Source organism: Eurytemora carolleeae, unplaced genomic scaffold (genome assembly GCF_000591075.1).
Source record: "Eurytemora carolleeae unplaced genomic scaffold, Eaff_2.0 scaffold384, whole genome shotgun sequence".
NCBI classification, from domain to species: Eukaryota; Metazoa; Arthropoda; class Copepoda; order Calanoida; family Temoridae; genus Eurytemora; species Eurytemora carolleeae.
The window spans coordinates 81203-97520 of NW_019396275.1; the positions used below are offsets into that span (position 1 = coordinate 81203).

Consider the following 16318-nt stretch of genomic DNA (forward strand, 5'->3'; position numbering starts at 1 on the left):
ACTCAATCAATCTTCAAGGATCTAAACCTTTTTCAAAATTGCAAAGCTCAAAGGGTCAAAAAGTATCTTTATTGTTTATATATTTACAATATGGATTTCCAAATATATGTTTTTAAATTAAAATGAAACCAAGATTTTTTTTAAGAGAGTAAATAATAAAAATACTAACAATATTATATACTACTGTATAGTACTGTTTTGTGAGGATTGGTACTATTCTCATGACGATTTTCAGTATTCAGATGTCGATTGGTACTATTCTCATGACGATTTTCAGTATTCACATGTCGATTGGTACTAATCTCATGACCATTTTCAGTATTCACATGTCGATTGGTAATATTTTCATGACAATTTTCAGTATTCTCATGACGATTTTCAGTATTCACATGTCGATTGTTACTATTCTCATGACGATTTTCAGTATTCACATGTCACTTATTCCTTTCTTATTTCGATTGTTCGATGAGATAAACGCGAGTTTTTGCCACAAAGCCTGTGATTTTAAATCTATGCAACAATGATTTTATTGAAATGAATCTTTTCTACTTAAAGATTAAATTCACTAAGCATGATGCAAGTATATTCCCTTCTGCAAACTACAAGTAGTTAGATAGATATCGAGCTAAACTTAATTTGAACAAGTCTAAAGTTATAAATAATAGGTAAAGTTTGTAATTAGTCTGTCACTTACTGGCTAATCCTACTGATAAAGGGTAACTGCTCCTAATTATCATATTTAATTTTTTTTTCAATTCAAAATCTTTGATCTTATCAGTAGTGCTTATCTCATTTATCACAAAGAACTAAAATGAAGGGTAAAATTTTAATAAAAATTCTCAAATTTTCCTTGCAACAGCACAACTTCTAAACTTTTCTTTGATAGAGGTAAAAAGATATATATTATATTTTTCAAAACCATCAAGATTTTTGCTTTTGTGTAATTTAAGTCACTAGCGTAAGCCACAACCGCACGGTCTTCCATGCCACAATATTTGACTCTTCCGACAGTTAATATGCTTTAAATTAGTGCATTGAAATTGTGATTTTTAAAAATCCAGCGACTTCATGCAAATAATATTCATAAAAAACTTTAAATTAAAATAATGACGATTAATTTTTATGTAAACTGCTAAACTTATTTTACCCCCCAAAAGTTCTATCATTTCTCTAAAATGGCTTGTTTTTGAAAACATTACGAACGATAAAAAATGGTGTACCATAACATACTTTTAAAGTTTGAAGAGCGCTTATAACCGAAAATTTGCACTATTTAACGAGAAAATTGCAATGGATTATTTTTTTGGTGGAAAACTGTAACGCTCAGAGGTAATGACAATTAATATTGTGATTTTTCTCATCTTTTCTCATTGTTCAGACTGTGTCCACAATGCGTAAAATGATGTAGAGTAGTTTATAAACTTAACATACAATTCACTGATCTTTAATTCATTTCTGAAATTTCTTAAGACTAAGGCGGGCGACAATCATATATAGATAACGCATCATTTTTACTTTTTTAAATTCCAAAAGTTTCATTACATAATAGTCCATTCTTTTTACAAATAAAATATCTAGTGAGAAAATGTAATTAGAGTAAAACCATTAGCAACTGCTGGAGAAATTGACAGGAACAGGAAATCCCCCCCCCCCCTCCATCCATTTTGTTCTACGAGTTCTCCAGAAAAATTAACAATTCATATCTTATTACTTAACGATACATTTTTAATAAAATGCCATTATTTATTATTGACTCAGTTAATTAATTTAGTTCTACAATAAATATCTTAGAAAAATTAAAATAGTTAAAACGGAATCTTAATAAATTTTCAAATCACAGTAATTTGTGAAAACTACCATTGCCAAACAATAAGGGAGTATAAAAACCATTTTATACAAAAATGCATTAATTCTATTCGGCCAGAATTAGATTCTGTTTGTAGTTTGAATCTATATATCTTTATCCATCCCTTCACTTATTTAAGTGTATAGTTTTATGGCCCATACAATATTCTTTATGACAAAATGGTGATAAAGTAAATCAAGAAATCTGAAATGTATTCTGTTATTTGATTCACACGACTACACAACATACAAAGTGTTCCAGAAAACATCAAATTATCTGGCGCGATCATAAATTGGCGTCTATTTTTACGCTGCATTCTGTCACGAGTTTCAATTCCAACGACATTAAAAATGTGAAAAATTGCTTTAGAAATCGAAATAGTGATAGAAAACAAAAGATAATGTAGTTCTGCACCTAAGTCACTCCGTCCTACTAGCACATGGTATTACAGCTGCTAGATGGACTTCTGGCCGCAGCGCCCGGCCCCCTAGCCCGTCCTAGCCGCAGCGCTCGGCCCAGAAATTCTCTTAACCTAAACTAACCCTCAAATTATACAAAAATACACAGCTGTCGTAGGTCGGATGTTGCAGTAGGTCGGATGCACAGTATAACAGATGGACAGTAGGACGGATTGGCAGTAGAGCACATCAACATTACCAAAACGAAAACAATAAGTCAACAGACAAATAATCAAAGATCAAATAATCAAAGATCAAATAAATCTGTGAATAGCGGATCTAAATATTTCTTTTAACTCATTTTAATCCTAAATAAATTGATTTAAAAAAAGCAAACCACATTAATCAAAACCACATTGAAATAAATTGATTTAAAAAAGCAAACCACATTAATCAAAACCACATTGATCAAAACCACATTGATCAAAACCACATTAATCAAAACCACATTAATCAAAACCACATTAATCAAAACCACATTAATCAAAACTGGGCTAAATGACGTTTAATTTAAGAATCCTTAGAAATAAAAATCAATTTAAAACCAGTTACTTACAGAGCGTTCATGAAATAAATCAATTTAAAAACATTTGATCTAAGTATCTTAGTAGAAAAAAAACAATTAAAAACATGTGTTTGGTAATAAAAAAATATGATCAATTACATAATATAATTAAAATTATAATAACTAAAAGCCTAGATTCACCTCAACAAAAATTTTACGGCAGCTGATAAAACGTTCTTGTAGTCTTTGGTTAGAGAAAGTAGATCAAAGTTTGTTGAATTCCGATAAAATAACAAAAAATGTAGTTGAACTAGGATAAAGTGGTTAACAATGATATTTCTTATAAAACGTCCAGTAATCTAGAAATCAGTTTAATAAATAATTATAACACGTGTCATTATAATAGAACACTGTACAGTGCAGCTAAAACAAGGTTTATTGTTTTAGAACTTATTCAAGGTTAGATAATTTAGAAATATAAACATAAAATATGTTGATTGGCGACAAAAACATTTATTTTGTAAAGTAGAAAATAGCGTTGAATGGTATAAAAATAACATAATACTAGAGAAATTATATTTTTTACGAAAAGATAATTCTTTGATTCGTAATATGCACTCGAACTCATTAATTGTTAGCTTCTACTATGGTTTTAAATGAACCTTCTTAAATCTTAACTTAATAAATTAGAAATAACTTTTTTTTTCATTGAGAAGAATTGAACTGACTAGTAGAGCTGATCTGAACTGATCTATTGACAATTTATTAAAAAAAAGTTGCCAATTATAAATTTGAAATTTTCAAGATAGCAACTCATAATATTTTTCTTATCCTAAATTTACAAGTTACATAAAAATCTGACAAACCATGGTATATTGTTAACAAAATTACACCGTATGTACATTGTACATTGTACGTACTGTACAAAGATCAGCGTCTTCGGAGGCATTATCAACTTATCAAGTCCGTCTAGATGATTTCACATCTTGAAATGAAATCGTAAAACGTCATTAAAAAAAAATTTAAGAAAAAATATTTTTGTTTAATTTTTGTTTTGTGAAATGTTGCATTGAATACTAAAAGCCATATAAATCTATATAATCTTTTTAAAAGTTGGATTTGAAATTGTGCACGCTTGTTTTTATGTTCGAGGGGGCCCTAAAATCTAGTTCTGTATCACTAGGTTTATAATGACTCCAGGAGATATCATCAGACTTGGCTTTCTTCCCGGACTTGTAGTTCGCTAGCTCACTGAAACAAAAATAACTAGATTTAACAAATAATATTATTGGTTAAAATTACTTTTTTTCCGTTTTGTTAAGTTCTGTTCTCTTTCCGGGTTCCACCTTTTCATTCAGAGTTAGCTCTAGGGTTTCCCAGTTTCCCATAATACTTACAGAGTTCCTTTTTCTAATTTTCCTTACGCGCTTCATTTTCCCAGTTTATCTATGTGCCTCTAATTTTCTTCAATGCTCCTTTAAACTTCCCCTCTGTTATTCTAGTGTTTTTCTTCTTCTTTCTTTTTTCCTCTTTCGATTACAAGAATTAAGCAAATTATATAAAAAAGAATTATTCATGAGTCGGATCCGGATCCAGTTAGTTACCGGACGGATAAAGGATCTGGAACCACATCAAAATGAAATGGATCCTTTCTTTCTTTTAAGTTATCCTCATGTCCTTCCCAACATCTTACTTAATATTTCCCCTTCCACTGCCCAGCTCTCTACCCTAATTTAACTTCTATTTCCCATCAACTTTCCATTAACCTAAACTCCCATATATTAAATACATTATCACTTTTAATAGACTGAATCTTACCTGAAAACTTCTGTGAATATATCCGGGTAATGACTAAGTTTCTCCTTCCAGTTCGGTAGGTATGTCACCTCCTAATACAAATTACAAATCAAATCTAGTGTCTTATACTTCCACATATATTCCAAAAATCAGTGGTCAATAATACTTTCTATTATTACGAATGATCTAAGAAGCTTTCAAAAATGAAAAAAAGGAAAAATTACATTTATTGTTGCCTCTTTATAATTCAATTTCCCCAAAATAAAGGCTTGTCCGCAAAATATAAAATAGGCGTTATTCAGTACACCCCATAAAACTGTCAATTTGACATCTATCAGTATTAGATAGTTTTATCCACCAGTTGACATAATCTAATAAAGCTTAACGAGCCGGGTCACCAATTTTAAAGAGAATGTTCACCCATTTGAAAACTACGGTTATAAAGGGACTTCAGAAGTAATTTCCAGTGATACCCCGACACAAGAGGGACATATCCTATTCACAACGGTATCCTTAAGGCTTAGTCTGACCAAAAATGAAATAGTGACTTGCTATAAAAACGACAATATCTTCCACATTGATCAGATAAAAGTTTCTAGAATAACCCTGTAATTTAAGCAATTGATAGTCCTATTAAACAACATAAAAAAGTTGGATTTTCGTCGTAAATTTCTCAGTCTTAATAGGAGAAAATATAAGTTAAGATTTAAAGAGTGTTAAAAGCACTACAGCAGGTGTAAACACAATCAAACTAATGACGCAGGGGTGTTTGCTTTCTTGAAAAATCTTCCCTCCACCTTCTGAAAGGAATTGTTTACTCTGGAAATTTGGTTAAAAGAACCAATAAAATTTAAAAAAAACTTGCATTTAGATGTTCGATTAACCCCCCCCCCCAAAAAAAAAAAAAATCTTCAAAATTCATCACCCAGGGGAAGTAATTCTTAAAAATATACACCCCAGCATGACCCGAAGATTCGCAGGAAAGAAAATGAGAATTTATCATGCTGGCTTTCAGATATTAAAGAAATTTTCAAATATGTGCACAATCTTTCTTAGTATCCGCTCAGTACATTCACTATTCGAGTCATTCGAAAGTGTAATAACGTTCGAACATCGAACTGTATTCGATATTTCTACTCAGTTTCTTCAAAGTCAAATTAACCCAAAAAATGGAATTTGATCAATTTGCAATAGTAGAATAATAGAATATGATTTTCAGAAATTTGGTAGCGAAAATAAAAAACACCTTTGGAGGCCCCCGCCCCCCAGGAAACCGTTCCCTCCTAAAAACCATTTATTTCCCATAAACATTCCAACCCTCCCCCCCCCTATTTAGTAAAAAAAATCCTTAACAATAAATTACCACTCTGATTTTCAAGATGAAATAGCAGGGATATATTGATTGATTGATTTCGAATCTACCTGAGCGTTCTCTACCACAAACTTAATAACCAGGATCTTAAGTTTGGTTGCATTATGTAAATCTGCAGTTATCAGGTGATCCAGGCAGTTCTGTATATTCAAACTACTACACAGGCTTTCCTCGCATCTAAACATTAATCATGTCATATTATTTTAATTAGAATGTAATCCAATAAAAATAATAAAAATGCCATTTTTACGACTAAATGTTGAAGAAAAAAGTACGTAATTTAACTTTATTTTTCCATTAAAAGAAAATTTTAGATTATTAGGCCAGTATGGTTTGGATTAATTATTACTTATTATGTCTTTTTGACAGTAAAAAATGTTCAATTGGTTTCATTTGCAATCAAAATAACAGATCCTTTAACTACTCGATAAAAACTATGTAAAGGCAGATCCTCTACCTTCTCGATCTAAAATTGTAAATGGAACATGACGGATCTAAATCATACCTTCGTTTGAGCCCTAGAAGACCATACTGGTCTGCTGCCTGTTCAATCAATCAATCAAAATTATTTTAATCAATTTTTCTATTAAGAATGTACATTGAACCGCTCCATTCCAAATTCACAATCCCAACCTTTAAATCAGTGCCTAAGATCCGGATCCAAGGGGTAAAATATCAACAAAAAACTGCAAAAAATAACCTTTTTACTCCAAAAACCCAAATTTAAACTTTGGAAAAAAAGAATTATAAAAATGTCCTCATTTCTGAATGGTTCATAAAGTTTTAGGATTGGATAAAAATAAGGGAAAATAATAAAACAAAAAATTTGAAAATTATTTATTGTCTCTAAAAATTCAGTAATTCTTAAAGAAATGACCAGAATCCGGATCCATTTTTTTCCTGTGCAAATCCAGGATCCGGATCCTGATCCGCATCAAAATTAAATGGATCCTAAGCACTGCTTTAAACTAAAGTCCAACGATTTTTAAGAATGCAACTTGTGAATTTCTTCAGTAGAAACAAGATGGAGTTTGTACCAAGACACATGACAGTTACCAATTCTAAGAAATAGGTTGAAAACATTATGTTTTGAATAGATTTCGTACTCTTAATAACCAAGCAGACCACTTCAGCGTTGAATTTCCTTAATCTGAATCTAAATATCCACTGTGGACACATTTATTTTCTGCTTAATCCGCTCTTTTCCCCTGATTTCAGATATGCATACTGAATTCGGACCAATGATGGTGCGAACAAAATTCAAGTTTCCCGGCTTCTGATTGGCTGTGGGATTCTGCACTCTGATTGGTTGAATTTTAGAAACTTTCCGACTACTAACTAAAGATTGAATTAATTTTAAGATTTACAAAAAGAGGATATGAAGCATTAATCTAAATATAAAAAATTCTGAAGTTTTTAGCTCAGATGAAAACTTTAGAATAGTGGATATTAAGACTAATGCTTAAACTCATTCACTAAATGCATTTTAAAATTTTTAAAACTCATTCGATATCCAAGAAAGAAGTTAAAGATTTAACCAATCAGCGTGTCATGTTAAGATATACTCTTTTGACGTTTGAAAAACCGGTTTTGATTTCTGGTGTTGATGGCGTCATATCGATTGAACTAAACATCGATTGAACGAACGTAAGTTTTGGATTAATGTTTATTAAGACTAACGTTCAAAATAGTCCTAAAATATGTTTTTAATTAATTTCATATTAACATGATTAAATTCTTATTTGTTTAAATGCTCTAAAAGCCGGCGTGTGAACAACTGACTTTATTCAATCGGATATTAGTCCAATCGTTAAAGCATATCAAAAGTAATTTTTATACAGTAGAAATATCCAAAAAGAGGATTAAGAAGAAAATCAAAAGTGTGTACATTGGATAATCTGATTAAGCGATCAGAGTCTAAAACTAAAGAATGCACGAATTTTAAGTTCGAGGTTAAAAATTCTGTAAAATAATGAATAGCGACTTAAATATTAAACTTTCTCAATTTTAAATTTGAATTTCCCGGGAAAAATCTGAACCAATCAGAGAAAAGAATTTACGGAGAATATTACATAACCATCGCTAATCAGCTGTTCTTACGTAACCGAAAACAAAACATACAACCGTTTTTTGGGTTTACATCCAAAAATTAATTTAACAAGGTTTTCACTTTTAAATATATCGTTAAGTTGAATGCCGCTTTCTCAGCTGCAGCTGAATGATGATTGAATAATAGACAAATAGGGAAAATGCAGGATTTCAAGATAATTTAAACCTCTGCTTAAATTTTAACTCGTCGATTTCGGCGAGTTAAATATTTAATCACAGGGTTTAATATTTAACCTTATGAAGTTCAGAGCTGAAAACTTTAGAATAGATAAACTTTAATCCTGACTTCTTGATCCGAATATCCACTGTGGAAACTTTTCATTTTAGTCCTTAATCCACTCTTTTTCTCTCTCCTTGGATATCCGTTAATTGTTTTCTCCAATGAGAATATTTCTGTTCTCTCATTGGTTGCCCGCTTTTCTCTAATTGGCTGCTACAGTTTCTCAGATGATTAAATATTAATATGAATTTTATCGTTTTTCATACACTTTAAGATAATCTTGCAAGATTATGTTAATCTGGAGATTAAGAAAAAGAGTGGATTAAACCTTAATCCCGATATCCACCATTCTAAAGTTCTCAGCTCAGGTTTAAATTAAGTCAGAAGTGACATTTAACCATGAACTTAAAATTTAAGTCAGAACTTTTCGTTCTTTAGTTTTAGACTCTGGATCGTGATTAAGGATAAATCATTCTAGAGTTTTTAGCGGTAAAAAAGGCTGATTTAAAATTGATATGCTTTGATTGATTCCTTCAGTATTTTGCTAGATTTGTCGTGGTCGTGAAAATTGGTAATTTTTCCTCCATAAATATACATTAATAAAGCCTAAACAAACAAAATTAATTAATTAATTAAATTTTAAACTGAGAAATGAAGCGGGATAAAAACTAATGTTCCCCCAAAAAAAGAGGTAAAAACCCAAGGTTAAAAAAAAATTTATACAAAAAGAGTGGGAGGGGGGGGAGGGGAAGATAAGCTAATTTTCTTTTTGACTAAAAAATAAGTTTTATTTTGCAGGTAATGGTACCTTGAAAATATCTGGATCTATATCCACTAAATTGATCTGCTTCGTTGCTTTCTCTCTCATATCATTCACGAGCATGGCTCGGAACACATCAGATCTAGACGGGTATATATATATATTACGGTGGCAGGCGATAATATCAATATAATGAAGACGACTTTCGATTGAAATTTGATTGCTTGAATGCACAAAAACATGGAAACAAAGAAAATCTGTAAATTAAAAAGCTTATCTTAAATTAATTGTAAACTTGTAATTCCAAAAAAGCTTGTTAACAATTAAAACTTAAATAAAAAGTCGTCTTCATTTTATTAATATAATCGCCAACTATCGTATATATATAATCATCATATATTGAATATTTATTTCGTCAAACAGCTGGCCCAAATTATCTACAACTTTTTGAGGGAACACATGGCCTGGGTACCCTGGGGCTATTTTTTTGTGGACATTTATTGAAATTCCAAACGCGGGTAAATGGCGAGAGTTACTTGACTATGAATTATAATATAAACCTGGGCAACGTAAAAATATTGATATTAGGAATTTTACTTGCAAGCTTAGTCATGTTTTAAATGATAATGAAATGATGAAACAAATGAAAAACCAGAAAAAAATGATTTAAAAAAAAACATTTTTGATAATAATATGATATTTAATATAAAAACCCGAAGTGAGATTAGGAAAAAATCTGCATTTGAAAAAAAATCCCAGCTGTAAAATCATTTTATTACCTAGAAGCAAGAATAGCACTGTGACATTGGAAAACCTCAACGCCGCATTTAACCTGAAAAAAAGGATTCTTGAAACTAACGTTTAATTAAAATCAAATAGTTTCAAAAATAATAAAAATTCAAACATTCTTATTAATCAGTAATGGTTGTATTTGGAAATCAGGGATATTGTCAATGTATATTCTATATATGGTACATAAAAATTCTAGAAATTAAAGCGAACAAAAAAGCTGAAATTACTTACAAGACAGAGAGACACAAAGAGCCCTGAACTTAGTAAATTATACATGATATTTTGGATCTAATTGACAGTGTTAAAGTTCTACCTCTATATCTGCCAGATCTCCAGTCTCCAAAAGGTTGAGGAGACCTTTATTGTCATTATCAAGAACATCATCATCATCACATTCTAAAACAAATTTTATTTAACTATCAAACCTTGAAATATTATCAAACTTAGAAGCTGAGACTTTCAAAATTTAAGAAGCCAGTAACAAGGCATAAAGAAATAAACGATAACCAATTCATCAATCAATCAACACTTTCGATTTGATCTAGAAACCCAAAGACGCCGGTTTTCAATATTGAGATAACAACAATATAAAATATTAGTAATAATCAGTCAACATTCCATCCTTGGAAATCCGACTTGGGCTCCATTGCATTTGTCAATAACATTTCCCGGTTTTTATAAGAAATAAAATTCAAGGGAAAATCGCGCTGTTACGAAACGCTTGTAACGTTTTATCTTGCATATACGCCTGTCGCCTATCGCCTACCTACTGTAGTAGATATACTGGTTGGTCTCGTTGTTCCACTAGTTGTATCATCTTCTCCCTTAAACTTCATCACACAGAGAATATTTAAACTGTCATTAGGAAGTAGTTTCTCCGCTTCAGGTCTATAATTAAAGGAACTGGAGACTTTAATACAATTAATACAAATATAAGTTAAAGTAAGGATGAATCTGAAGGGCAATATTTTAATTACCTTGCACCAGTTCTTAAGTTTTCTTTGATTCAGTTTCCAAAAAGATTGAATTTTTTTTGATAACTTTCAAACTCATTTAGATTTTAGCTTTTTTTTCAAATCAATGATGTAAGCCATAAAAAATTTACCTAAATAAATCAAAATGGGTATCAAAATATTCGTCGTGAAACACTGAGTTCAGAAACGGTACAAGCGTAAAAATCTCTTGAAAATTAATTAATTAAAAGCAAAAAACGGAAAACTGGATCATCGTCATTTCATTATGATTTATGGTTTATGAAATCGTAGATTGCTTTAAAATTGACGTTAAAAAAATTGCTTTAATAAACTTCTAAGTTTCTAATTTCCTACTGTATTTTTTTAGCTGGTGCAAGAAGGATTTGAAATTTTTTAATATATAAGAAGGATTTAACCAACAAAGTATGCGACTTTAATGGCGACTTTTAAATAATTTATTCTTTGAACGTTAAATTGTCTCCCTTCTTGATTTTAGTTTTAAATTGGACTTCTTACTTAATGATTTTGCAAAGAAAACAAATACTATTATATACCTTCCATCCCTTCCATCTCCTTTCAGAGTTTGATGAGTAACCAACTTTAACCAACCCCAACCGTTCTGATTATCTCTGTAAAATAAAGATATAAGACAAAAAATAGTGACATAAAAAGTTCCAAACGTTTCTTAAATTGGTTTTTAAGAATCTTTAAAAATTGCATAATAAAATTTTTCAATTAATTTTGGAAAAATAAAAAAATAAAAAATCCAACCTGAAGCAATGCTCCCCTTTTCCTTTCATAACCCTGGAGTTATCCTCGTTCACAAAACCAATGGCGAAGGAAAAATTTCTGAATTAAAATCATCTTGTTAATTATTTACGTCTGTATGATATGGACAAACAATACCAATCTTATAATTGAAGGTTCCAAGTTTTATTTGGATTAAAAGTTTCCCGATTGCACCGTCTCAAACTTTATTTCAAATCATGGTTCAGAAGTTTAATGTATCTTCAAAATATTTATTATAATTCAAGGAATGGAAATATTTCCATGATTTCTTTCCCTGTTCCTCCAGAGTTCTTTTAATTGAAAACTAAGTTTCCCCCAACTTCAAAATGATAAACCTTATTGAGAATTGTTTTTTTAAAGGGCTAAATTGGAAAATACGAACAATTTTTAAGGGAAAATTAAATATTTCAAGGGGAAAATTTCGGATTTTTGGGGGTAAAATAAATAATTTGGATAGGAACCTGATTGACTTTTTTTTGGGATAAAAAGGGTACTTTAAGAACTTATTCCCAAATCCCCGGCTCTAGTTTTCATGAAGCAGAACTGTTTTAATTTTTTTATCACAGAATTTGAACTTTTATGCAAACCAACGAATTTTTCTGTTTAAAACGTTACTTTTACAGGGGTTCATATAATCCCATTTCAGATAGATGGGATCGGGGTTGAAAGTTCATTAAGAGACGGAAAATGCACTTTCTGTGTCATTGTGAACTTTCACGAGTTTTTTGTGTACGATTGTACGTGTACTTCACTGCAGAAATGTGTACTAAATTTGGGTTGTTAAAAGGTGTAAATATCAGTAAGAGAAACATAAGGATATACAGAGAAATTAATACTACCGAGCAGTATACATACATTCTGCAGTCTGGAATATTTTCTACAACTTAACATCTTACTTCCATTTATTTACAACAACATAGCTAATTTATGCCCCCTAAAATCAATCAATCAACACTTGGAATTGCATTGGATGGAATTCTATGAACTTTAGTTGTTTCTTGAAAGTTTCGGAGAAAAATGTCCCTAAATAAGATACAAGCTAACAATGGTTAAACCTCAAGTTTCTGTTTCAGTTTCAAAGACAAATGAAACAAATTAAATTCCTTTGATAATTGCAAATGAATGTTACCGAGTCAAAGAGAAAATAGAAATATAATAACATTGAAGGTACTCAGTACTATAGAGAATATAATAACATTGAAGGTACTCAGTACTATAGAAAATATTCAGATTTCAACCAGTGCTCAGGATTCGGATCCGTTGGATCCGCAACATTTTGGCTTCCTGGATCCGGATCCGCAAAAATATGCGTATCCACGAAGTCGAATCCAAGGGGCAAAATACCAACCAAAAACTGCTGACAAAAATATTTTGCTCTTAAAAACCAAATTTAAATTGTTGAAAACATAAGAATAATGTAAATTTCCTTATCTCTGAATGGTTCATCAAGTTTAAGCATTAAACTAACGAAAAAAAAAGAAGAAAAATAATTTGAAAATTCTTCTTTTGTTTATCAAAATTAATTGGATCCTAAGCACTAATAGAGGTCGTTACAGGTCATTGGAAAGTCAAACACTGGATTCGTTGCTGCTACTGTATTCCCTGGGTTCCTAGCTTTCGTTTGAAATGCATAAAGCCATAGTTGAAACATTTTCTACTTGTTGAGGGTTATTAGAGGTCATTAGAGGTCATAAAGAGGCACTTGCAATTCAATTTTATTTTATTTTGGGAAATATTAATACTAATTAGGCGTGCAGCCAAAAAATAGGGAGATTTGAACCAAAAATGAAGGCAGGGACCCCCCCCCCCCCTCCTTCATAAAATAGGACATCTCCACCATCCCTTTAATCAGATTTTTAAAGACCTTTTTCCTTAATTATTTATTTCGCGCTATAAGCCATATATTTACCAAAACTTGAATGGCGCTCCGCGCAAACAATCCTAATAGAGGCGTAAAATTAGGGAATTTTAAAGCAGATAGGGGGGGGGAGGGGAGTTGAGGAGAATATGCACCCCCTGCTAGAAATCTCCATTAAAGTCTTGAGTAGTTAAATAGGACAACTAAATCTCTAGTTGCAGCGAGTTTATTTGTTCTGTGGAGCAAAGAGAAACTGAATGTAAGTGGTAAAATTAATGATAGCTGTGTGAATAAAAATGGACATTTTGGGTTATATGAGAATAGACATCATGTACTAATGTTATTAACCATCCAGAGATCAGAACTTACATTCAGAAGACCGGAAACTTTTAATTTGAATGATTAAGTTTTTAAATCTGTGAAACAGCTAGTCCCTAATCCGGAAGCATCCGATTATTTCAGGTGTTCAAAATGAATAAACTTTATCCTTCGGAAAACAAAAATAAGTATTATAGATTTCTGTCTCTTAAAGAAATTCACAATACAAAATTTTTGACCTCTGAAAAGTTGATTAACTTGTTATTTTGTGTAAACGTATCCTCCTTCCAAATCTTTTAGTACGGATACAAACCTATTTATAGCATGAGAGTTGACCGGATATAGAAACACAGAGACTGCCCCAACTGTATCCTGAATAAACATGGGTTAATTGTTTATTTTTCATAATTAGTCTTGCTTTAATGTTTGTTAATAATAATTTTAGCCATACTGCACAGAACAGATATATATGTATTTGTAAATCTAAATCTAAAACTAAAAACGCAATTGCAGAATAACAGGCCGGATGTACATATTATTTTTAGAATGAATTGGGGNGGGGGAGATAAACAATTGAATGTCAGAAGGTAAGTTTTTTTCATCCTTTTTGATTAGTTTTGCCCTAAAAAATCAGCTATTTTTCCTAGTTAATCGAGAAAATAACTCTTAAGAAAATTTTTAACTCCGCGCGAAGATCCTTAAATTCTGGGGGAAAAATGATTTTGAAAGAGGCGGTGAACAGGATGATATTCCAAGAAAATATACACCCCTGCATAGTGCAGAATCCAGTGATCCAGTAATCACACTGCTGAATATGAACCAAAAAGATAAACAACACTAGTTGAGACTAAAATTTTGAGAAAAGATCATTTCATAGAGGGGGGGGGGGGGGGCAGCTGTTTTGCGTGAATTAGGTCAATGAAACCCTACCTCTCCAACTTTAGTCTTCCCATTGGGGAAACATTCCAGCTTCCATTGAGTTTCTTTTCTATCCACAACAACTCTAAATATATACAAATATGTGACTGTGGTCTGTAATTGTTATTTCAAATGACCCTTCTTTGACAGAGTGGCGTGATCGATTCACAATGATACCCTTTAATAAAAGCTTTGTTTGACCAAGAATGAATACCCTTATCAGGTTTACATTTTTGACATTGTCAGTTGTCAGAATTGACTCCAATTTTCAGGGTTGAAAAACGACGATATCTTTTACATAATTGATCAAATTTAAAGGGTACCTTTGTAATCGTAAAAATTTAAAAATTACAACGAAAGACCATTTAAAAATAATTTTCAATACTTTGATTAGGAAAAATATTAGACACCTGACACCTTAGTGTACATTTCTTAAAACATGGAACAGCTGTTTTACTTTAATTTATTTTTCAATCTATATTTCTACATCTTTATATCGTTTACATTTAACTTTTATTTTTGATTTTAATATATAATATTGACTATTTTGATTATTAACTTTGTTCTCCATTTTACAGATAATTAGCCATCTGATGATGTTGTATTGCAACGAAATATATAATGGCAGAAATCACATAGTTGTTTAAAACCTAGAATGACAGTTTGGGTTGGAGAGAGTATAATCATGAAATCATTAAAAATATTAAAAATCCATGGAATTGCAATATTTCAATAAACTTCACAATTTCTACGTAATATAACTTTTTATGAAGTTTTTAAATACATGTGGCGAGAATATTAAATAAGGGTGTTTACTTGAATTCGTTAGATGTTATGCACTGCCCGTTCGTGAAGGTATCCATCTTGCGCCTGAATCCTTCTATAGTCCAGGCAAAACTAAATTCAATTAATAAAATCCTTTGGTTATCCACTAATCAATAAATAATTCGTCAAAAAAGCTAAAAACTACAAATTAGTCAATCAATCGTTCAAAAAATCAATCAGAAATCAATCCATCCACATGCTAATTAATCAACTAAAAATACCACCCATTGATTTACCAATCAATAAATTATCAGTCAACATATAATTATAACCACCCATTCATCAATCATTTAAATAAGTTTTTCAATGAAAGAAAAAATCTATTTACTAAAAAATTGATTTTGAAATAAATCTACCATTGGCCCCAGAAATCAATGGCGGATGGTTTCATAGTGTTCCTACCTATAGCTTGTATCCTCCTTGCATCTTGTATAACACCATCCAATAGATTCGACCGGAGGTTTCTTAATAGAACCCGAGGCCGTCCTCTTGAACCCCTGGCAGAAACCAGACATCTCGTTTCTGAAATAAGATCTCTTCGTCGATATCCAACTAGAATTTACTTGATATTCTTATACAATTGTCTTTGAAATTGGCAGCTTGAAGAGCAACGGATTACTAGAAAATAGGAGCGAAGCGCCCTGGAACCTAGAAGCGCATTAGAAGTATCACTCAGAGACGTAGTCAGGGAGGGGGAGCTATTGGGGCTATTGGAGCCCCCTTCCATGAACCAGTGAAATCTATAGATTTCAGTTCAGGCCCCAACGATTGCATGTA

The 16318-nt window shown here is 31.3% G+C and overlaps 1 protein-coding gene across 3 annotated transcripts in view; it reads right to left on the reverse strand.

The window, feature by feature from the left end:
* Nucleotides 1–3302: 3302 nt before the first annotated feature.
* The window catches only part of LOC111699935 (speckle-type POZ protein B), a 30935-nt gene continuing 17919 nt past the window's right edge, over nucleotides 3303–16318 (reverse strand). Inside the window, exons 3-18 of one of the 3 annotated variants that reach the window (XM_023470728.1) lie at nucleotides 15944–16065; nucleotides 15533–15613; nucleotides 14729–14801; nucleotides 14112–14170; nucleotides 11605–11682; nucleotides 11388–11462; nucleotides 10626–10747; nucleotides 10173–10255; nucleotides 9847–9899; nucleotides 9116–9209; nucleotides 8839–8913; nucleotides 6484–6521; nucleotides 6029–6155; nucleotides 4628–4698; nucleotides 3968–4060; nucleotides 3303–3778 (exon numbers count right to left, since the gene is read on the reverse strand). In XM_023470728.1, coding sequence (XP_023326496.1) covers nucleotides 3769–3778; nucleotides 3968–4060; nucleotides 4628–4698; nucleotides 6029–6155; nucleotides 6484–6521; nucleotides 8839–8913; nucleotides 9116–9209; nucleotides 9847–9899; nucleotides 10173–10255; nucleotides 10626–10747; nucleotides 11388–11462; nucleotides 11605–11682; nucleotides 14112–14170; nucleotides 14729–14801; nucleotides 15533–15613; nucleotides 15944–16056 — 1245 coding nt within the window. In that variant the 5' untranslated portion in view covers nucleotides 16057–16065 and the 3' untranslated portion in view covers nucleotides 3303–3768. Of the gene's footprint in view, nucleotides 4061–4627; nucleotides 4699–6028; nucleotides 6156–6483; nucleotides 6522–8838; nucleotides 8914–9115; nucleotides 9210–9846; nucleotides 9900–10172; nucleotides 10256–10625; nucleotides 10748–11387; nucleotides 11463–11604; nucleotides 11683–14111; nucleotides 14171–14728; nucleotides 14802–15532; nucleotides 15614–15943; nucleotides 16066–16318 lie in introns of all 3 variants that reach the window. The other 2 variants (XM_023470729.1, XM_023470727.1) reach the window with 2 other exon arrangements.